Raw genomic sequence first — 24,029 nt, forward strand, 5'->3', positions numbered from 1 at the left:
AAATTTCGGTTTCCCTGGATTTTCTCCAAATTCAGATATCTGGATAAGCCCAGATACAGTTGCCTGTCCAGGTATGTAGACTCGCGAAGGTGGACTGACTTTTGCAGGTAATTTGAGTCGTGACAAGCATAAACTGAACAGCTTAGTATCAGTGGCAAAAAATGTGTTCAATGTTTGTTATTACTGTTAAGAACCTTCCTCCAATAAACATTTTATTGCATAGTAAATCTGCGTTTTAAGTATACTTATAATGTAAGCAAGAGCATATTTATATATTATTCTTTATTGTGTGAAATACTTATGTAGTTTGTAACTGATGGGTAATGGAGGTTATATGATTTAATCTTAATGAGATTTTAAACCATTTACTGTTTGCAGGCCCAAAGGTGCTTTGCAGATTTACCTGGAATAAAGCCAGTTGCCCAGCCAAGAGAACTAGGAGTTTATCATCATGTCCTGAAGTGAAGAGGGAAAACTGAAGTCATACGAAAGAGGAATAAAGCGGGTCAGACCCATTTGCTTTCTATTATAGCTGTTCAAAGGTGTACTTTCTTTACTTTTAAAATTGAAATTTTACTTTCACATGCTTTGCTACTGTTTAAATTTAATTTTCCTAGATGCAACTAATGATATCTTGTTGATAATTCATAGAAGCACTATAATATTCTGTAATTTCTAAGAACTTTTATTTCTTTAATATTTCTCTTCAGATTTAGGGTAGAAATCATTGTGTAGGTTCTGTATATCCAGAAATTTTAAAGAAACTTAGCATTGATTTAATTTTTTCTAAAAGATTTATGATTGTAAGTACGTAATAATTAATCATTTCCTCTCCTGTAATTTTAATATCTATCTTGCTCATGTTAAGATTGCACATAAATATTACTCTCTCTCTCTCTCTCTCTCTCTCTCTCTCTCTCTCTCTCTCTCTCTCTCTCTCTCTCTCTCTCTCTCTCTAAACTGCTGCCATTTCTCAAAGTAATATGAATGAATTCTAATAAATAATAACTACCAATATATCTACCTTACTCTTTCTTAGAATGCATATGGATACGGTGCAAACACTGTCTCTCTCTCTCTCTCTCTCTCTCTCTCTCTCTCTCTCTCTCTCTCTCTCTCTCTCTCTCTCTCTCTCTCTCAACGGCTATTTTTAGCAATATGAATGAATTCCAATGACGTATAAATACTAATAACTCTCTCTGCCTTACTCTTTCTAAGAATATTAATGAACATGGCACAAACATCTTCTCTCTCTCTCTCTCTCTCTCTCTCTCTCTCTCTCTCTCTCTTTATTTCTCTCTCTATTTATCTATCTATCTATCTACAAAAGTTCATCACATTTTTTGCATCCCCCTTTCTCCAAGCGGAGGAAATCGTAAAACAAAAGCACATCGTCTTCGGGGACCCCACGCGAAGCTATACGACGGCTCCAGCGTGAAAGTGAATCCACGAAGTATAAAAGAAGATGGCCTCAGTGGACTCTCATTCAGTTATGGCTCCGCTGCACCAGTAACAGCAGGGAAAGGAATTACAGACACAGCAGAAGCAGAAGGAGGAAGAGTTCTGCAGCAGCTGCAGGAATAGAGAGCAGCATTTAATAACAACAGCGCTTTCTCGTTTTGGTTTTTTGAACAGCTGTTGGTGCGCTTAGAAAGTTTGACTGCTTTTGAAGTGATTGTTTGCAAGGTAAGACTAATCACTTGAAGACTGCTTTCGACTGGACCCCTGCTGTTACCTGAGTGATTATTTATTTATGTATTTATTTATTTATTTATTTATTTATTTAGTTATTTATTTATTATTTAGTTATTTAATTTATTTTATAAGAAGGCGCGAAAAGAAAATAATAATTTCGATTTGTCAGAACCGACAACGGACGCTTTAAGAGATGCTGTTGATTTTTATTTTAAATGTTATATTTCATTTTCCTCTTGCAGAACTGAAAACCAGAGGACTAAAATTATTATTGAGATAGAATGCAGAGGGAGAAAAGATTTAGGCATATAATTAAAACATATTCGATATCTGTTTATATTTACAAGCAGTATTCTGTAAACACACACACACACACGTGCACCCATATATATATATATATATATATATATATATATATATATATATATATATATATATATATATATCCATTTGATATCCATAATCTGTTTGATGTCCCCCCCATGAATCTGTTTGATGTCCCCCTCCCCAGAGTCCGCTTGATGTCCCTCCCTAGACTGCATTTGATGTCCCTCCAGAGACTGAGTTTTTTTGATATTCTTTGCCCTTCCTTGAGATTATAAGAGTTCCCCTCCCGAGACTCCATTTGATGTCCCTCGCTTTATTTTATTTGATGTTTCCCTTCCTAGACTCCATTTGATGTCCGTCACTTTATTTTGTTTGATGTTCCCCGTCCTAGACTCCATTTGATGTCCCTCGCTTTATTTTATTTGATGTTCCCCTCCCTAGACTCAGTTTGATGTCACTCGCTTTATTTTGTTTGATGTTCCCCTTCCTAGACTCAATTTGACGTCACTCGCTTTATTTTATTTGATTTTCCTCTCCCTAGATTCAATTTGATGTCACTCGGTTTATTTTATTTGCTATTACCTTCACTAAAGACTATTTGATATCCCCCCATCTAGTTTACTTGATGTTCAACTCCTGAGACTATTAGATTCCCCTCCGAAGAGTTTATTTGATGTTACCCTCCTTGGACACCATTTGATGTCCCTCCTAGACTCCATTTGATGTCCATCCCTTTAGTTTATTTTAATGTTCTCCTCCCTAAGCCCCATTCAATGTCCTTCTCTTTAGATTATTTGATGTTCCCCTCCAAAGACCCTAATCGATTTCCCTTCCTCGAGATTATGCAATGTTCTCAACCCAAGACTATTTGATGTTCCTTCAATGAGATTATTTCGATGTTCCCCTCCCAAGACTCTAATTGATATCCCTACCTTGAGGTTATTTGATGTTCTCCTCCCAAGACTAATTGATGTTCATCCCTTGGGATTATTTGATGTTCCCTTCCAATACTCTAATTAATGACATCCCTCATGATTATTTGATGTTCATCTCCGTAGATTCCATTTGATGTCCCTCTCTTGAGATTATTCGATATTCCCCTCCTAGTATTCTTTTGGATGTCACTTTCTTTGTATTAGTTGATGTTCTGCTCCCAAGATTTTATATGATGTCCCTCCCTTGAGATTATATGATATTATCCTCCCAAGACCTTAGTGAAGCCCCTGCATTGAGATGTTTTGATGTTTCCACCCCTAGACTCTATTTGATGTCCGTCCCTTGAGAGTATTTGATGTTCCCAGCCAAAGAACCCATTTGATGTCCTTTGCTTGAGTTCAGGTGACGTTTCCCTCCCTAGACTTCATTTGACGTCCCTCCCTTGAGGTTGTTTGATGCTCCCCTCTCAAGATTCTATTTGATGTCCCTCCCTTGAGATTATTTGATGTTCCCCTCCCGAGATTATTTGATACCACTCCTTTGAGGTTAATCAATACTCTCCCAGTACTCTATTTGAGGTCCCTCCCTTAAGATTGTTCGATGTTTCCCTCCAAATACTTTTATGTTGAATGTTCTTTTCATGAATTTGTATGATGTTCCGCTCCCTAGACTACTTGACGTCCCTTCCTTGCTTTTAATTAACGATGGCCTCCCTCGACCACCTAAATGTCCCTCTCTGGAAAGTATTTGATGTTCCCCCTAGACTCCATTTCACGTCCATCCATGGAGTTTATATGATGTTCCCCTCCCACAACTCGGTTTGATGTCCATCCCCATCCCCCTTGAGATTATTCGTTGTTCCCCTCCTAAGACTGTCATTGATGTCCCTCACTTGGGATTATTCGATGTACCCCTCCCAAGACTCAAACTGATGACCCTCCCTAGAATTATTCGATGTTCTTCTCCAAAGACTATTTGACATTTCTTCTCTTGTGATTATTTCCATGTACCCCTCCTAAGAATCTGTTCGACGTCCGTCCCTTGAGATATTTGAAATACCCCTCCCAAGGCTCAAATTGATATCCCTCCTTTGGGATGATTCGATGTTCCCCTGCCAAGACTCCACTTGACGTCCCTCCCTTGAGAATATTCGATTTTTCCTCCCCAGAGTCTATTTGATATCCCTCCCTTTAGACTATTAGATATTCCCCTCAAAAGACTCTAATTGAACCCCTCCTTTGAAATCATTTGATGTTAAACCCCCTAAGACTCCATTTGGTGTACCTCGCTTGAATTTAGTTGACTTTCCCCTCCTTACGCTCCAGCGAATGTCTCTCCCTTGAGTTTACTATATGTCCCCCCCCCCGCCCCCTAGACTCCTTTTGATGTCTCTTCCTTGAGTTTATTTGATATTCCTTTCTCAAGACTCGAATCTATGTCCCTTGCTTTTGTTTAATAGACTTTCCCTTTCATAGACTCCACTTGATGTCAACCCCTTGAGTTTTTTTTTGATGATCCAATCCCAAACTCAGTTTTATGTCCCTCCGGTGATATTATTTGATGCTCCCCTCCTTAGACTATTTGATGTCCCCACCTTGAGATTATTCGATATTTCCCTCCCATGAATCTATTTGACGTCCTTTCCTTGATATTATTCTATGTTCCCCCTCTCATGACCCTAATTCATGTATCTCACTTAAGATTATTCGATATTCCCCTCCCCAGAGTCAATTTGATGTCCTTCCCTTCAGATTATTAGATGTTCCCCTCAAAAGACCTTATTTGACGCCCCTCCTTTGATGTTATTCGGTGTAACTCTCTCAATATTCCATTTGATGTCTCTCGCTGGAATTTAATTGATTAGCCCTTCCTTAGACTCCACGTAATGTGTTTCCCTTGAGTTTCTTTGATGTTCCCAAGACTGTAGTTGATGTGTTTCCCTTGAGATTATTCAGAGTTCCCATTCCAATACTCTAATTGATGTCCACCCCTTGAGATTATTCGATGTTCCCCTCCCAAGACTAATTGATGTCCCTGCTTTGAGATTGTTCGATTTACCCCTCTCAAAACTCTATTCGACGTCCTTCCCTTGAGGGTATTTTAATCTCCCCTCCAAAGACCAATTGATGCCCCTCACTTGTGGTTATTTGATGTTTCCCTTCCAAGACTGTTTGACGTCCTTCCCTTGAGATTTTTCGGTGTTCCCTTTCCAAGACTCTATTTAAAACCCCTACCTTGAGATTATTTGATGTTTCCCTCCCAAGACTCTGACTGATGTCCATCCCTTGAGATTATTCGGTATTCCCATATAAAGACTACTTGACGTCCCTTTTGAGGTTATTTAATATTCCCCTCCCAAGACCCTAATAGTTTATCAGAAGCTCTCTTCCACACTCTAATTGATGTCCCTACCTTGAGATTATTTGATGTTCCCATCCCAAGACTCATAAATGTCTCTCCCTTGAAATTATTTGATGTTCCCATCCCAAGACTCTAATAAATATACCTCCCTTGAGATTGTTTGATATTCGCCCCCGCCACCACCCAAGACTCTAAATAATGTTCCTTCCTTGAGATTATTCAATGTTCCCCTCACAAGTCTCTTGTTGATGTCCCACCTGTTCGATTACTGTATGTTCTTCTCCCAAGACTCTAAAAGATGTCCCTTCCTTGAGATTATTCGATGTCCCCACCCCCCTCCACCACCATCGGCTATTTGACGCCTGTTCCTTGAGTTTATTTAATGTTCCCCTCACATGACACCATTTGATGCCCCCCGCTTGAATGTAAATGACTTCTCCCTCCCTAGACTCCACTTTGTCTCTCCCCTAAATTTATTTGATGTTCCCTTCCCCAGACTAATTGATGTCCCTCCTTTTAGATTATTCGATGTTCCCCTGACAACATTCTATTTGATGTCTTTCATTCAAATTATTTGATGTTCCCCTCCCTAGAGTCTGTTTGATCCCTCCCTTAAGATTATTTAATGTTCCCCTCCCAGGAATCTTGTTGAAATCCCTCCTGTTAGATTATTCGATGTTTCCACTCCCAAAAATCTATTTGATGTCCGTCCCCTTTTAGAGAACTTGATGTTCCCTTCTTAAGACATCACTTTATGTCCTTCATTGAGATTATCTGATGTTCTCGTCCCAAGACTAATTTATGTTTCTCCATTTGAAATAATATTGTGTTCCCCCTCTCTAGAGTTTGTTTAATGTCCCTCCCTCGAGGTTATTTAATGTTCCCCTCCCAAGACTCTTGTTAAATCTGGTCTGTTAGATTATTTAAAGTTTTCCTCCCAAAACTGTTTGAGGTCCTCCTCTGATATTATTTGGTGTATCCCTCAAAAAAACTCTAATTGATGTCCCTCCCTTGAGATTATTCAGTGTTTCCCCTCCCAAATTGCTGTTTGACACCCATCCCCTGAGATTATTCCATGTTCCCTTCCAAAGATTTTATTTGATGGCCTTCCCTTGAGAGTATTCCATGTTCCTTTAGAGGTTATTTGATATTTCCCTCACAAGACTCCATTTGTTGTTTTTCGCTCAGTGAAGTCCTTTTCATGCTACTCGATGTTCCCCTCCCAAGACTCTATTTGACGTCCCTCCCTTGAGATTATTTGATGTTCCCCTCCCACGACTAATTGATCTCCCTCCCTCTGCTTGTAGTCTTTACCTTGAGGTTGTTCGATGTTCCATTACCAAGACTCTATTTGACTCCCCTCCCATGAGATTATTTGCTGTTCCCCTTCCAAGACTACTGAAAATCCCCACTTTGAGATTATTTTATGCTCCCCTCCCAAGACTCTAATTGATGTACCTCCCTTGAGTTTATATATTCTCCCCTCCAGACTTTATTTGACGTCCCTCCTTTAAGATTAATCAGTGTTCCCCTCTATTTGACTTCCCTCTCTTAAGATTTTTTTTATTTTCCCCTCCCAAGACCTTATTTGATGTGCTTCCCTTTAGTTTATTTGATGGTCTTCTAAAACTCTAATTGATGTCCCTCCCTTGAAGTTATTTGATGTTCCCCTCCCAATTCTCTAATTAATAACCCTCCCTTTAGACTATTTGATGTTCCACTGCCAAGACTTTAAGTGATATCCTTCTCTCGAGATTATTTCATGATCTCCTCCCGAGACTCCAAATGATGTCCCCCTCTTGAGATAATTTGATGTACCCCTTCCTAGAATATATTTGATATCCCTCCCTTGAGATTATTCGGGGATCCCCTACCAAGACTAATTGATGTCCCTCCCTTGAGATTAGTCCATGTTTCCCTCCCAAGACTCTACTTGATTTTCCTACCTTGAGATTTTTCGATGCTCCACTTCCTAGACTCTACATCATGTCCCTATCTTGAGATTATTTGATGCTTCCCTCCCTTAAGATTATTTGATATGCCCCTCCTGAGAGTCTAATTAATGACCGTAATTTCCCTCACAAGACTCTAGTTCATATCCCCCCCCCAATTATTCGATGTCCCCCTCACAAAACTCTGACTACCCTCCTTTGAGATTATTTGATATACCCCTACCAAGACTCTAAATAATGTCCCTACTTGAGATTGTTCATTGTTCCCCTCCGAAGACTCTAATTGGCGTCGATTCCTTAAGATTATTCGCTGTACCCTTCCCAAGATTTTATTTGATGTCCCTTACTTGAGATTATTTGATGTTCCCCTCCCACGACCCTGAGTGATGTCCATCCCTTGAGATTAATCGATGTTCTCCCATCAAGCCTCCATTTGATATCCCTCCCTTGAGATTATTCAGTATTCCCCTCGCTTGACCTTATTTGATTTCCTTCCCTTGAGATTACTTGATGTTCCCCTTTCATAACTCCATTTGATGTCCCTAGCTTGAGTTCCATTGAAATTTCCTTCCCATGGCTACATTTGATGTCTCTCCTTGAGTTTATTTGATGTTTTCCACCGAATGCTACATTTGAGTACCCTGTTGAGTTTATTTGATGTTGCCTTATCAAGACTTGATTTAAGTTTATTTGATGTTACCTTATCAAGACTTGATTTAAGTTTATTTGATGTTCCCTCCCAAGACTCTAAATGATGTTCCTCCCTTGAGGTTTATTGATATTCCCCTTCCAATATTATATTTGATGCCCCCTGCGTGAGATTATCCGATGTTTTCCTCCCATGACACTATCTGATGTCCTTCCCCCGAGAATATTAGCTGTTCCACTTCCGATACTCTATTGAATTTCTCTTCTGTGAGTTTTTGTGACGTTCCGCTCCTTAGAATCCATTTAATATATTTCACTTGCGTTTAATCGCTAATGACCTCCGTAGACGCCATTTAATGTTCCTCCGTAGAGTTTATTTGATCCCCTCACGAATCCACTTGACGTACCTTCCTCGAGTTTATTTCGATGTTCCCTTCCGTAGACTCTATGATGTCCCTCCTTTTAGATTATTTCGATGTTCCCCTCCCAAGACTTTATTTAATATCCTCCTTTGAATTTATTTGATGTTCAGCTACCAACTCTACTTGAAGTCCCCAACCTCTCCTCCTTGTGTTAGTTAGAGGGTCCTCCTTGGACGTCATTGCGTTCCTCCCTTGAGTTTATTTAACTTTTCTCCTCCCTAGACTCAATTTAATGTCCTGTGCTTGAGTTTATTTGAAGTTCCCGTCTGAAGACTACATTTGATATCCATCACTAGAGACTATTCGATATTTCCCTCCTAAGACTTTAATTGCTATCATTTCCTTGGGTGTATTTGAGCCCCCCCGCCCCCGCCATCAGCAATCCATTTAATGTCCCTCTTTTGGGTGTAAATGACGTTCCCCTACATAGTGTCCAGTTGATGACCCTCTCCCTAAGCTCCATTTGATGTCCTTGCTTTAGTTTATTCGAAGATCCCTTCCATTTGACGTCTCCCCTTTCAGTTTTTTCATGTGGCCCCACCCCCACAAGACTGCATTTAATGTCCCTCCCTAAAATTTATTAGGTGTTCCCCTCTGTAGACTTCATTTGATGTACCTCCCTAGAGGTTTTTTGATGTTCCGCTCCCACTACTGTATTTGATGTCCATCCCTAGAGTATATTTCATGTTCCCTGCCCTATATCCATTTTGTATCTCTCTTAGGAATTTAATTGACACTGCTCACAAGACTAATTGATGTCCCTCCCTTGAGACAACTAGATCTTCCCCTCCCAAAAGTCTGATTGGTGTTCCTCCCTCGAAGTCATTCGATGTTCCCCTCAAAATATTCTGTTTTATGTCCCTCCCTTGAGATCATTCGATGTTCCCCTCCCAAGATTCTAATTAACGTCCCTCCTTGAGATTATTCTATGTTCCCCCCTCCCAGGATTATAATTGATGTCCTTCCCTTGGGATCATTCGATGTTCCCTTCCCAGGATTCTAATTGATGTCCTTCCCTTGGGATCATCTGATGTTCCCCTACCAAGATTTTAATTGATGTCCCTCCCTTGAGATCATTCGATGTTCCCTACCAAGACTCTAATTGACGTCCCTCCCTTGAGATCATTCGATGTTCCCATCACAAGACTCTAATTGATGTCCCTTCCTTGAGATCATTCGATGTTCGCCTACCAAGATTCTAATTGACGTCCCTCCCCTGAGATCATTCGATGTTCCCATCCAAGACTCTAATTGACGTCCTTCCCTTTAGATCATTCGATGTTCCCTTGCCAAGACTCTAATTGACGTCCCTCCCTTTAGATCATTCGATGTTCCCACCACAAGAGTCTAATTGATGTCCCTCCCTTGAGATCATTCGATGTTCCCCTCCAAAGACTCTAATTGACGTCCCACCCTTGAGATTATTCGATGTTCCCCTCCCAAGATTCTAATTGACGTCTCTCCCTTGAAATCATTCGATGTTCCCCTCCCCAGATTCTAACTGATGTCGTTCCCCTGAGATCATTCGATGTTCCCCTCCCAAGATTATAACTGACGTCCCTCCCTTGAAATCATTCGATGTTTTCCTCCCAAGATTCTGATAGATGTCCCTCCCTTGAGATCATTCGGTGTTCCCCTTCCAAGATTCTAATTGACGTCCCTCCCTTGAGATCATTGGATGTTCCCCTCCCAAGATTCTAATTGACGTCCCTCCCTTGAGATCATTCGATGTTCCCCTCCCAAGATTCTAACTGACATCCCTTCCTTGAGATCATTGGATGTTTCCCCCCCAAGGCTTTAATTAACGTCCCTCCCATGAGGTCATTGGATGTTCCCCTCCCGAGACTCTAATTGACGTCCTTCCTTTGAGATCATTCGATTTTCCCCTCCCGAGACTTTAATTGACGTCCCTCCCTTGAGATCATTCGATGTTCCCCTCCCAAGATTCTAACTGACGTCCCTCCCTGAGATCATTGGATGTTCCCCTCCCAAGACTAATTGACGTCCCTCCCTTGAGATCGTTGGATGTTCCCCTCCGGAGACTCTAATTGACGTCCCTCCCTTGAGATCATTGGATGTTCCCCTCCCAAGATTCTAACTGACGTCCCTCCCTTGAGATCATTGGATGTTCCCCTCCCGAGACTCTAATTGACGTCCCTCCCTTGAGATCATTGGATGTTCCCCTCCCGAGACTCTAATTGACATCCCTCCCTTGAGATCATTCGATGTCCCCCCCCAAGTTTGTAATTGACGTCCTTCCCTTTAGATCATTTGATGTTCCCTTCTCGAGAATCTAATTGACGTCCCACCTTTGAGATCGTTCGATGTTCCCCTCCCGAGGCTCTAAATGACATCCCTTCCCTTGAGATTATTCGATGTTCCTCTCTCAAGACTAACTGACGTCCCTCCCTGGAGATCATTCGATGTTCCCCTCCAAAGATTCTACTTTATGTCCCTCCCTGAGATCATTCGATGTTCCCCCTCCCCCTTGAGATTATGCTATGTTCCCCTACCAAGATTCTAATTGAAGTCCCTCCCTTGAGATAATTCGATGTTCCCCTCCCAAGACTCTAATTGACGTCCCTCCCTTGAAATCATTCGATGTTCCCATCACAAGCCTCTAATTGACGTCCCTCCCTCCCTTGAGCTAATTCGATGTTCCACTCCCGTGACTCTAAATGATGTCCCTCCCTTGAGATCATTTGATGTTCCCCTCTCAAGACTCTAATTGATGTCCCTCCCTTGAAATTATTCGGTTACCCTCCTAAGATTCTAATTGACATCCCTCCCTCCCTTGAGATCGTTCGATGTTCCCATCCCTAGACTCTAATTGATGTCCCTCCCTTGAGATTATTCGATGTTCCCTCCCAAGATTCCAATTGACGTCCCTCCCTTGAGATCATTCGATATTCCCCTCAAACGATTCTAATTGACGTTCCTCCCTCCCTTGAGTTAATTCGATGTCCCCCTCCCAAGACTCTAATTGTCGTCCCTCCCTTGAGATTATTCGATGTTCCCTTCCAAGACCCTAATTGATGTCCCTCCCTTGAGATTATTCGGTGTTCCCTCCCAAGATTCCAAGTTTCTTGAGATCATTCGACCCCTTAACGTCCTCCTCCCTTTGAGATTATTCGATGTTATTCTCCCCCAAGATTCCAATTGACGTCCCTCCTTTGAGATCATTCGATATTCCCCTCCCAAGATTCTAATTGACGTCCCTCCCTCCTCTTGAGATCATTTGATGTTCCCCTCCCAAGACTCTAATTGATGTCCCTCCCTTGAGATTATTCGATGTTCCCTCCCAAGATTCCAATTGACATCCCTCCCTTGAGATCATACGATATTCCCCTCAAAAGATTCTAATTGACGTTCCTCCCTCTCTCGAGATCATTCGATGTCCCCCTTCCAAGACTCTAATTGTCGTCCCTCCTTTGAGATTATTCGATGTTCCCTCCCAATACCCCAATTGATGTCCCTCCCTTGAGATTATTCGGTGTTCCCTCCCAAGATTCCAATTGACGTACCTCCCTTGAGATTATTCGATGTTCCCTCCCAAGATTCCAATTGACGTCCCTCCTTTGAGATCATTCGATATTCCCCTTCCAAGACCCTAATTGACGTCCCTCCCCCCCTTGAGATTATTCGATTTTCCCTCCCAAGACTCTAACTAACGTCCCTCCCATGAGATTATTCGATTTTCCCTCTCAGGACTCTAACTGATGTCACTCCCTTGAGATTATTCGATGTTCCCTCCCAAGATTCTAATTGATGTCCCTCCCTTGAGATTATTCGATATTTCCCTTCGAAGACTCTAATGGATGTCCCTCCTCGAGATTATTCGATGTTCTCCGAAGACTCTAACTGATGTCCCTCCCTTGAGATTATTCAATGTTCTCTCCCAAGACTCTACTTGACGTCCCTCCCTTGAGATAATTCGATATTCCCCTCCCAAGATTCTAATTGACGTCCCTCCCTTGAGATCATTCGATATTCCCCTCCCAAGATTCTAATTGACGTCCCTCCCTTGAGATAATTCGATATTCCCCTCCCAAGATTCTAATTGATTTCCCTCCCTTGAGATCATTCGACCTTCCCCTCCCAAAACTCTAATTGATATTCCTCCCTTGAGATCATTCGATGTTACTATCATACGATTCTAATTTACCACCTTCCCTCCGTTCAGATCATTTGATGTTCCCCTCCCAAGACTCAAATTGACGTCCCTCCCTTGAGATTATTATATTTTCCCCTCCCAAGATTCTAATTGACATCCCGACCTTGAGATTATTCAATGTTCCCCTCCTGAGATTCAAGTAGACGTCTTGTCCTTGAGATCATTCGTTGTTCTCCCCCCAAGACCCTAATTGATGTCACTCCCCTGAGATAATTCGTTGTTCCCCTCCCATGACTCTTAATTGATGTCCCTCCCTTCATATTATTCGATGTTCCCTTTCCAAAATTCTAATTGACGTCTCTCCCTTGAGATCATTTGATGTTCCCCTCCGAAGACTCTAACTGATGTCCCTTCTTTGAGATTATTCGATGTTCCCCTCCCAAGATTCTAATTGATGTCCCTCCCTCCCTTGAGATCATTCGATGTTCCCCTCCCAAGACTCTAATTGATGTCCCTCCCTTGAGATTATTCAATGTTCCTTCCCAAGATTCCAATTGACGTCCCTCCCTTGAGTTCATTCGATATTCCCCTCCTAAGATTCTAATTGACGTTCCTGCCTCCCTTGAGATCATTCGATGGCCCCCCTAAGACTAATTGTCGTCCCTCCCTTGAGATTATTCGATGTTCCCTCCCAAGACCTTAATTGATATCCCTTCCTTGAGAGTATTCGGTGTTCCTTCCCAAGATTCCAATTGACGTCCCTCCTTGAGATTATTCGATGTTCCTCCCAAGACCCTAATTGATGTCCCTCCCTTGAGATTATTCGATGTTCCCTCCCAAGATTCCAATTGACGTCCTCCTTTGAGATTATTCGATGTTCCCTCCCAAGACCCTAATTGATATTCCTCCCTTGAGATTATTCGATGTTCCCTCCCAAGATTCCAGTAGACATCCTGCCCTTGAGATCATTCGATGTTTCCCCCAAGACCCTAATTGATGTTCCTCCCCTGAGATAATTCGATGTTCCCCTCCCGTGACTCTAATTGATGTCCCTCCCTTCATATTATTCGTTGTTCCCTTTCCAAAATTCTAATTGACGTCTCTCCCTTGAGATCATTTGATTTTCCCCTCCCAAGACTCTAATTGATGTCCCTCCCTTCAGATTACTCGATTTCCCTCCCAAGATTCTAATTGTCGTCCCTCCCTCCCTTGAGATCATTCCATGTTCCCATCCCAAGACTCTAATTAATGTCCCTCCCTTGAGATTATTCGATGTTCCTTCCCAAGATTCCAATTGACTTCCCTCCTCTGAGACCATTCGATATTCCCCTCCCAAGATTCTAATTGACGTCCCTCCCTTGAGATCATTCAATGTTCCCCTCCCAAGATTCTAACTGATGTCCCTCCCTTGAGATTATTTGATGGTCGCCTCCCAAAATTCTTAAGGTCATTAGATGTTCCCGACCCAAGATTCTTTTTGACGTCCCTTTCTTTAGATTATTCGATGTTCCCCTTCCAAGACTCTAATTGATGCCTTTCCCTTGAGATTATTCGATGTTCCCCTTCCAAAATTCTAAGTGATGTCCCTCCCTTGAGATTATTCGATGTTCCCCTCCCAAGACTCTAATTGATGTCTCTCCCTTGAGATTATTCGATGTTTCCTGCTAAGATTTTAATTGACGTCCCTCCCTTGAGATTATTTGATATTCCCCTCCCAAGATTCTAATTGACATTCCTCCCTTGAGATTATTCGATGTTCCCCTCCCAAGACTCTAATTGACGTTCCTGCCTTAAGATCATTCGATGTTCCCCTCCCAAGACTCTAATTGACGTTCCTGCCTTAAGATCATTCGATGTTCCCCTCCCAAGACTCTAATTGACGTCCCTCCCTTGAGATTATTCGATTTTCCTTTCGAAGACCCTAATTGATGTCCCTCCCATGAGATTATTCGATGTTCCCCTCCCAAGACTCTAATTGATGTCCCTCCCCTGAGATTATTAGATATTCACCTCCAAAGATTCTAATTGATGTCCCTCCCTTAAGATCATGAGATGTTCCTGACCCAAGATTCTTTTTGACATCCCTTTCTTTAGATTATTCGATGTTACCCTTCCAAGACTCTGATTGATGTCCCTCTCTTGAGATTATTCGATGTTCCCCTTCCAAGATTCTAATTGATGTTCCTACCTTGAGATTATTCGATGTTCCCCTCCCAAGACCCTAACTGATGTCCCCCCTTGAGATTATTCGATGTTCCCCTCACAAGACTCTAGTTGATGTCTCTCTCTTAAGATAATTCGAATATCCCCTCCCAAGATTCTAATTGATGTCCTTCCCCTGAGATTATTCGAAGTTCCCCTCCCAATTTTTTTTGACGTCCCTCTCTTTAGATTATTCGATGCTCCTCTCCCAAGACTTTAATTGACGTCCCTCCCTTGAGATCATTCGATGTTCCCCTTCCAAAATTCTAATTGGTGTCTCTCCCTTGAGATCATTCGATGTTCCCCTCCCAAGACCTTAATTGACGTCCCTCTCTTTAGATTATTTGATGTTCCCCTCCCAAGACTCTAATTGACGTCCCTCCCTTGAGATTATTGGATGTTCCCCTCCCAAGACGGTTTTGATGTGGTTCCCCTCCCAAGACGGTTTTGATGTGTCTCTTGAGTTTAATCTCTGTTCCCTTCTTTAAAGTAATTTGATGTTCCCTATTTGAGTTGATATCTATCATTTAAGTTTACTTGATGTTCTCTCTGCTAGTGTATATTTGATGTCCCTCCTCAAACTACATTTGATGTTCCTTCTTAAAGTCCATATGATGTGCCTTTCTGAATTTTGTTTATTTCCCCACCTCCCCCTCGAGTCCATTTGATGCCTATGAATTGAGTTTATTTGATGTCTTCCTGGGTGCTCATCTCCCTGAATCCCTTTGATGTTCTCCCCCTACAGTCCATTTGTTGTCCTTCCATTAAAGTTTTCCTTATGATTTCCTCCCAGAGTGCGTTTGATGTGCCTCCTTGAAATTTTTTACATTCATTTGATGATCCTTCATTATTGTTCGTTCATTTAATATCCATTACTTATAGTCTACTTGATGTTCTATCCCTTAAAGCCCGTTTGGGTTTTCCCTTCCCTAAGATCGTTTTGTGCGCGTCCTTCTAGTCAAAATGATGTCCCATTGCTTCTGTCCACTTTGTGTTCCCTTCCCTTGGCATCACTTGCTTGAATTTGATGTCACTTTCCCATAATTCTATTCGATGTCGCCGTTTTAAGTTAGATGGACAACACTTCTCCTAAAATCTGAATAATGTTACCGTCTTTTGAGGTGACTGGATGCCCCTTTCCCATAAGAATAATGGAAAATAGGAAATGGAGGAGAAAAGAATAACAATGAAACAGTAAAATAGAAAGGAAAATCTAGGAAAAAAAGAGAAAGGAACTGTAGGGTTAACAAGGGAAATTGAATGAACAAACAATTATACGCGGAGGAAAACGAAAGGAAAAAATATTGGTATGGAAAAAGGAACTTCGAATAAAGTGATAGACACAAATCAAATAAAACAACTCCGTAAATAATCTTGCAACTACTCATACAACAAATGATGCCCTAAGGCTATCAACTCCCGAGGCTTCGATTACTATTAAATGCACACCAGAACTGTCATTTTAAACAATTAACCCCACAATTACAAACCGCGAAGGTAAGGTGAAAATCATCTCCGAACCATGCGCAGAGCAATTACGCTAATTGGGAGGTCATACGGTCGTTTTAATGACGCAAACGAACGGATAATTATACGCCTTTGAGGTCATATGGCGTCCTGTGGGCAACAATGGTAGTTTAAGTAGTAGGAAGACGAGCTGTCTTCAGTTGGTGAGTGAGAATCTCGGTCTCAGTTGAGGCTCTCTTTCCGTACTGGTCGCAGGTTCTCCTCATATAACATTCTTCCGTCGTCAGCGTAGGCCTACAGGACTTGGAGATCAAACCGGAAGGTATACTTAGTTACTTATCTTTATTGTCAAAATCTTTTAACCGGTGTTGATTGTGCTCGTGGACGCTTTGAATAAGTCGAATAAAATTGAACTTATATGGAACAATCAGAAACATTATTATTTGAAAATGACGAATGAGTATTGAATTTCATAGAATGTCATTTTTTAATGTTTACGTGATTCACGTTTATTTTATTTCTTGCAGTTTGTATTTTCGCTGTCTCTTTAAGGACCTGATTTATATGAAGTGACTATTGATACAATGTATTTATTTCTGTGTTCCGATAAATGTAGGTTAATTTAGCAGTAACCGTCGTGCAAAGAGAGAGATATATACATATACATATATATACATGTATATATATATACATATATGTGTGTGTATACATAACCAACATGCACTGCACAAGCATACATGTATACTGTATTATTTTTCTGACTTCCCACCCTCACCAAGAGTTACGTTCGTAATATTAACAATCAATATTAAATGGTTTATAAACAAAATGATCTAGCCTGCTGATACTACAGCTGTTGTGAGCAGCTGTCAGATGGAGCCTATCTGTAGCTTAGTTCATTATAAGAATTTTTGCAGAGAACTTCTTCCATCAGCAACGAGCGACATCTGGTTGCAACCGCTTCCGAGTTAGCCAGTTCAACTCGTACTATCTGCTAATGCCTTTCTCTGTCTCCCTCTCTTTCTCTTCTCACTCTCTTTATATACGTATATATATACATATAGTCTCATATTTATATTGTTATATATATATATATATATATATATATATATATATATATATATATATATATATATATATATATATATATATATATATATATATATATATATGAATATATATATGTATATACAGTATATGTATATCAATATATTTATATATTTATATATAAATATGTATATACATATTATACACACATATATATATTATGCATGTATGTATACACATATAAATGTTTGTGCCGGTGTATGTGTGTGTTTGTGCGTGTCCTTTTCATGCTCGTATATGTGTGTATGTTTCCATGCAGTATAAAATCGCCAAAATATTATCTTTATGAACAAGGAATTTAACAAACAACAATAACACAATTTCTTACAATCACAATGATCCCCTGTATAAATAGGAGTATTAAACAATATGATTGTCACCATTATTCCGTAGCACTTATGAAATAATGGCAATTATGTAAATAAGTATTTGTGATAGTTATTTTCAATCGTGGCAAGGCATGTTGATGGCATCTACCCTAATGCATGCGTTACCTGAAGGAAGATATTTTACCATTTAACAATTCCCCTTCTCATGCTACTAGTTACTACCATTGCAAAATATTGTAAATATGCTTTTAGATTATTTATTATCAAGCTAATAAAAGATCTTGTAAATATGCTTTTCCATTATTTAATATCAAGCTAATAAAAGATCTGTCTAATCCAGGTCTTCTACATTAATATTTAATTTCATATGCTTGCAATAACAGCCATAATTTGCTTAATTAAACTAATAACTACTCATAACAAATAACTCATAACTAGTGCATACTCTAGGGTTTTAGTACAAATGACTAACATACTCTTTGAGACCGACAGATTCCAATAACTGGACACCCGCGACCTTGACCTGCTACGATGATGACGTCAGGAGATGGGGTCACAACGACAAGGTTACCAGCAACGAGACCCCGCAATTGCAACTCTCGAATGGACGTGGCTTGGTTTGAGACTTCAAAAGAATAAAAAAAAAATACATAAAAACTAATATCGATATTTAGTTTCTCAATACATCTCATTCATGTCACTTCTTCATCATACTGTTTTGAAATGCATTACTCTGATGGTTTGTCATCTGACATTTCGTCCGTTTCTTCAATTATTGGTCATTTTCGATTTATATTTCTCTTATCCCTACTATCTTCATTACTCTTCCAGTCCTTAGCAAGTTATCTTCTTGAATTTCTGGAAGCTGATGTGGATAAAGTACCCCAATTTGTTTCGTTATTGTGACTCGTGCAATCTTCATGGTACAACCTTCCCTACCTTGAGAGGCGAATATGCAACATTTATTTTTATTCTTTGAATGACCTCCATCACTACTCGACTTATTTTGCTGTGCATGTTGGACATATTGAAGATCGCCATTCATTTTCCTCCTGCATGTAGTCACTAACTTATTCCTTTAGCTTCTCAGCCTTTACTGTAGAGCCTCTATTATCTTTCAGTTATTGTCATTCTTCAATTTCCACTCACCTTTCCCCACCCCATGAATCCTCTGACGTCATTCAACTTTCAGTCAACTTTGAGTTTCACTCATTTGTTCACCATCATCATGAATTCTTTTTCAACATGAACTGAAATCACTGCTTCATCATCCTATTCAAAAAATGTCCAGACTGGGTTAATTACCTTTCCCTGATTTCACAGCTACCCCAGACCTTTCATCTTATTTCTGACCTTGACCCCTGGCATCACAATTTTTATTCTGATCTTATCCTACTCTAAAATCAAAATCCTATCTTCATCCTTCTTGATATGACCCCATAGGCTACACACAGCCATTCATTTCATCCTTTAAATATCCAGATAAATTACGACAGACTATTCACGACAGTGTCTGCAAAACACCAAGCTCACGTTTACTAATTCAGTTTAGTCTGTTAGATTTATTGCTTATTCTCAAATTCTTTTCTTACTTTCATTTTTCAAGAGCTCTAACCTCTCCAGAACTGTTTGCTTTATTTGCATTTGTGACAACATATGAATAATAGATACAAAAATATATGCAGATGTGCAAATGAACAGCCACAAAAATAGGAGGTATCCCAATTATCCAACTACAAAGGCATTTCAATTATCCAGCTCATTGTCTTCAAAAAATCCTGTGCAGTCAAAACATTACGTTCAGTGAAAACATCTCTCTCATTTTCATGGCAAACTTAAAACGAACAAACGAAACTATTTTGGCATTTCAATTTTCTGACTTGACACACATTTTCTTCAAATGGTGAAGAAAACATCTTGTGCGCTCAAAACATCTCGCGCAGCGAAAACATCTCAAGTACACATTTTCAGACACAAAAGTATTTTGGCATTTCTATCATCCAACTCATTTCTAGGAAAAAAAAATGAAAACATCTAGTGCACTCAAAACATCTCGTGCAGTGTAAACATCTCACGTACACATTCTCATCGCAAGCAAGAGAAAGAAAACCATCATCATTTAGCATCTTACTGTGCTTAGAGAGACGTACTTTCCCTTCTCCATTAATCTCCCACCACAGGTAAATGTCTCATTACGCAACCAGGATGTCAGGCGGAGGTACAGTGGTGGTCAGTCTCGCTTTGCTGATGATGATGATGATGATGACGATAATGATGACAGCGAATTACGCCGAAGCGAAGCCAGCTTTGGGACCCTATGATTACGCCCCGGTAAGTCATTGTATTCATTGTAGTTTGTGGCAATTCCTGCTGCACCGTCATCGCCTCAGAGAAAGTGAGTCTTTTGAGAATAGCAATGATTGATTGCCGAAGCGTTATAGTTATTGACGACAAATATCTTAGATTAACTTTCAGCAGACGCACGTGCGTAGACTGCCTTACGTTTTACAAGCAGTGTATGAGTGTTTGTATAGATAGTCGCATTCTTTTACCTCATGTAATGCCTCTTATTTGGAATATATATGTATCACACTTGTATGCAATACTCGTGTACGTACACAAACACTGTTTGTTTTTTATTTTGTTTGTTGAAGAGTCTATACTTTCATATAGCATAGCTTTGAAAATAAAGGTTGATAATTTACCTACATTTTATCTGTTTATTTATTAATAATTCGTTTATTTCTGTTTTAGTTTCTAATTATTGATCTCTGCTCTTTGTATTTCCTATTTCTTTCTGTTACTTCTTTCAAATAAACACTATATTCTTCGGAACCTTGAATTTCAAGTCAATGGCTCCTGTTCCATATGAATAGGGTTTATCTTCTGAATATTAATAATATATATATATATATATATATATATATATATAATATATATATTTATCTATATATATATATATAATATATATATATATATATATATATATATATATATATATATATATATATATATATATATATATCGTATCAACCACCCATTTTATTCCTTAACCCGCAGATGCCCTACGACTTCCGGTACGGGATTCGAGACGAGTACACGGGAAACGACTTCGGCCACGAGGAGACCAGTAACGGAGACGCCGTGACGGGCCGTTACTACGTCCTCCTTCCCGACGGCCGCCGCCAGGTCGTGTCGTACGTCGCCGACCATCACCGTGGCTACATCGCGACGATTACCTACGAAAACGTGGCCGTCCACCCAAGCACTCCCGTTCATGGCTACCAGCACGGCTGAGGATGGAGGGTGATCTTGCTTGTTGACTGTGATACTCTTGTTTAATTTTCGTGTATGTTTTCGATTCCGTCTGCATGTGTGCTTGTTTGTGTGTGAGTGATGGCATCCAATATTCTGCAGTCTTTAAAAAAGTGCTATGCAATTTAGGTTAAGCTGAATAAAATAGACCCTGCTGCCCCATTTGAGAAAATGGAATTTTCATTATCGTGAGGTCAAGGTGGGCCAAAGAGGCTGTGCAACAACAGGTGACTTTGTAAAGGGGCAGACCTACTTGCTCTTTAGGTAACTCTAGTCTGTTATTTTTTTTAATAAATCTCGACATTTGCCGATAATTTTGCCCAGATGAAAGTCTGGGAGAATATTCTCACTGCTGTATCTGAAGACACTATAACCTGTGAATTTTTTTAGTTTTTTTACGACATATATTTTTGAATAAACAATGTTAATTTCCGAATTGTTTTTCTTAAGAAATGACTAGGTAAGTATTTATTATATTTAAAACTTGAAGACTGTATATGGCAATTTTCCTTGAAATTCTGAAATCCATCAATTAATTGTAATACATCCCTACCATAATTCCTCTCACTTAATCCATTAAAGCTTTCTCCTCTTTAGAGTTGAGGTGACTCAAGTTATTGGGAAGATTCTTTTCCAATATATCGATGTTTCCAACGCAGGTTTCTCCTTCGTTATCGACTTTCAAGATATAAGAAGCTGTTTGTCTTACATTATGCCTTATTCAAGAAATGACATATGTAAATAACTTATTGAGTCTCTCGTTACAGGGAGAGGTTTCACATATAATTAAAAAAATATTGCTGTGGGAAAAGCATCTGAATCGAAATATATAAATGAATGAAAAGACACGTTTACATAGATAGAGAAAATAGAGAAAATACACTGCAAAGAATATATAGAGGTAAGGGAAATAAACTAGTGGTATGGAAACGCTGGAGATGGCAAAATAAAAGCTTCTTTGCCTGTACAGTTATTGACAGCTTCTGTTGTTCGATATATAATTCCAAGTAACCCAATTTCTTTGCATTATGTTGCATACCTGTAATCAACATATTATCCACATCTGGCAGATACAGTTGCTTGATTGATTGAATGAGTTTGATATCTGATGGCACTTCAGGCTGGAGATGCATTGCTATTCTCTTTGACAGAATATATGAAGAAAGTTGGGACTGTAATCTCCAAGCTGGCTGTGGTACTGGTAAAAACACATTTCTTGTCAAGAGGACGCTATGGTCCGAAATGATTCCTTCTCGTAACTGAGTTGAATGATGTACTTTTGTTATTTTGTAATCAGTGCAGCGTTCAGTTCTTGATTCAGCAGCTAGTGGAATATATCTCTACTGGCAATGACTGTCAGTATTTTCCTTATCAAATGTATATGCAGTGTTATCATCTGGTTCTTAGAGTACACAACCAAGGCTCCAGAAAGGAAGCTGGCCTCTTACCCATGAGAAGGGAGAGACTGAGAGGAAGGTCTCTTCCTTTTGCTTCCTCCTCCTGTTCCTCCTCCTCCTCCTCGCCTTTTTGTCTTCCATTCTTCCTCTGGCTGAGAACTTCCTTCCTCAAGTTATGAAAGAATAGGTCTTTGGAGACACGTAGTAAGAATCGTATTCTTTTCGTATGTGAGAGACACCTGCTAACACAGCTAAAATTCAGCCTAACTACTTGAGAAATGAGGGAGAGAGGGATCTATTTCTTTACTTTACTGAGAGCAAAAAGTTCTCAAAGAAATGAATTTTAAAAGATATAATACCATATGAGATTTCAAGGAAGTTTCACACATCAGAAATAAGGAGCATGAAGTAATAATACAACATATCTCTATGCAGTGAAAATGCAATGAGGTTAATTTTGGACGTAGAACAAATAAACCAAATCCAAGAGGAAACACCTTTTAAATAATGGTCTGAGAGGTGATGCTTTCGGGTGATTTCATCTGTGAGAGTCCTATCTTGCGAAGGAAATAAAATCAGCAGTCCCATGGCACCATCTGGTGGCCAGGTTCACAACTACTCTTCAAGGTGTCGTGGCTTCGCCAGCAAACCAATCAACAGTATCCAGCCAGTGTTAAACCATTTATGTTAGATAATGGACACAAGGAATGGTGGGATTAAATTTAACAGATGATATGATGAGAGAAGAGGCGCGTCACATAACAGGAGCAGAAAGAAAGGTGGCAGGATGTGTGCAAAAGCTTGGGAAGAGACTTCAAATTAATGACTGTAAAAGTCAAGGTTGAAATGTATGAAGGGATCGTTGAGCCAGCTCTCTTTTATGGAAGTATAGTGTGGGGATATTAAAAGCGATTGATAGAGGTAACTTTGAAGCAGATGAGAAGAACTGTTTGCATAGTATATATGATATGAAAAGTATTCAAAGGGAGAAGTGTGGAGATACATACAAGAAATGGTAAAAATATTAGTAGATTTGACAAGATCGATCAAAGTGTTTTGAGATGGTTTGGTCAAGTGGAAAGAATGGAGGTTGATGAGCTGGTGAAAAGGTGTGTATTAAGCAGAAATATTAGGAAGGAGGAGGAAACGAAGTATTGGAAAGGAAGGGGCATGGTACCCAAGTATAAGTGGGTTTAATGTGTTGTAATGAGCCCTCTGTGTAGGAAGTGTGGAAAAGTAAGTAAGTATAACAGTGTGGAAGTTTCCTGTACAGGGGTTCATTCATGATTCAGCAGTTAATGTATGAAACTGTAAGTGGCTGATGCAATGTTTTTGTGTGGAGCCATACCATAGTAAAGGATATAGCCACTGCTCTCTCTCTCTCTCTCTCTCTCTCTCTCTCTCTCTCTCTCTCTCTCTCTCTCTCTCTCTCTCTCTCTCTCTCTCCATATATATATATATATATATATATATATATATATATATATATTTTTACATGCACTGTATAATGTATATACTATATATACACGTGTGTGTATGTATATATTACGGTGCTATAACTATTTATTCTTAGAAATACACTTTATATCTTAACATCAGGATAACAGAGGGCAGCACTGTACCCGTGCCTTTAGCTGAAATGTCTACCGTCCTTGTTTTGTCTATGTTCAATCCGAAGTCCAGTAAAACAAGAATAAGTGTATCCCTTGGATTTTGTGAGTGTAAAATGCCTCTGGATTTACCGGCTGAACATAGCA

General features: G+C 39.7%; 1 protein-coding gene across 2 annotated transcripts; it reads left to right on the top strand.

Annotated features, from left to right (window-relative positions):
- Positions 1–1,355: 1,355 nt before the first annotated feature.
- LOC136854537 (cuticle protein 7-like) lies at positions 1,356–21,308 on the top strand. Of its 2 annotated transcripts, none has more exons than XM_067130886.1 (3): positions 1,356–1,686; positions 19,741–19,891; positions 20,621–21,308. In XM_067130886.1, the coding sequence occupies exons 2-3, from the start codon at positions 19,745–19,747 to the stop codon at positions 20,855–20,857; spliced, it is 384 nt and encodes a 127-aa protein (XP_066986987.1). In that variant the 5' UTR covers positions 1,356–1,686; positions 19,741–19,744; the 3' UTR covers positions 20,858–21,308. The 2 variants fall into 2 exon arrangements, with proteins under 2 accessions (XP_066986987.1, XP_066986986.1); XM_067130885.1 differs by lacking the exon at positions 1,356–1,686 and adding an exon at positions 16,337–16,446.
- Positions 21,309–24,029: the final 2,721 nt, after the last annotated feature.

Source organism: Macrobrachium rosenbergii, chromosome 29 (genome assembly GCF_040412425.1).
Source record: "Macrobrachium rosenbergii isolate ZJJX-2024 chromosome 29, ASM4041242v1, whole genome shotgun sequence".
NCBI lineage: Eukaryota > Metazoa > Arthropoda > Malacostraca > Decapoda > Palaemonidae > Macrobrachium > Macrobrachium rosenbergii.

Excerpts from the sequence above, each read along its gene's own strand:
- LOC136854537 (XM_067130886.1), top strand. The coding sequence starts at position 19,745 with ATGTCTCATTACGCAACCAGGATGTCAGGCGGAGGTACAGTGGTGGTC. Across the intron at positions 19,892-20,620 it reads GACCCTATGATTACGCCCCG|ATGCCCTACGACTTCCGGTA; the intron begins GTAAGTCATTGT and ends CTTAACCCGCAG.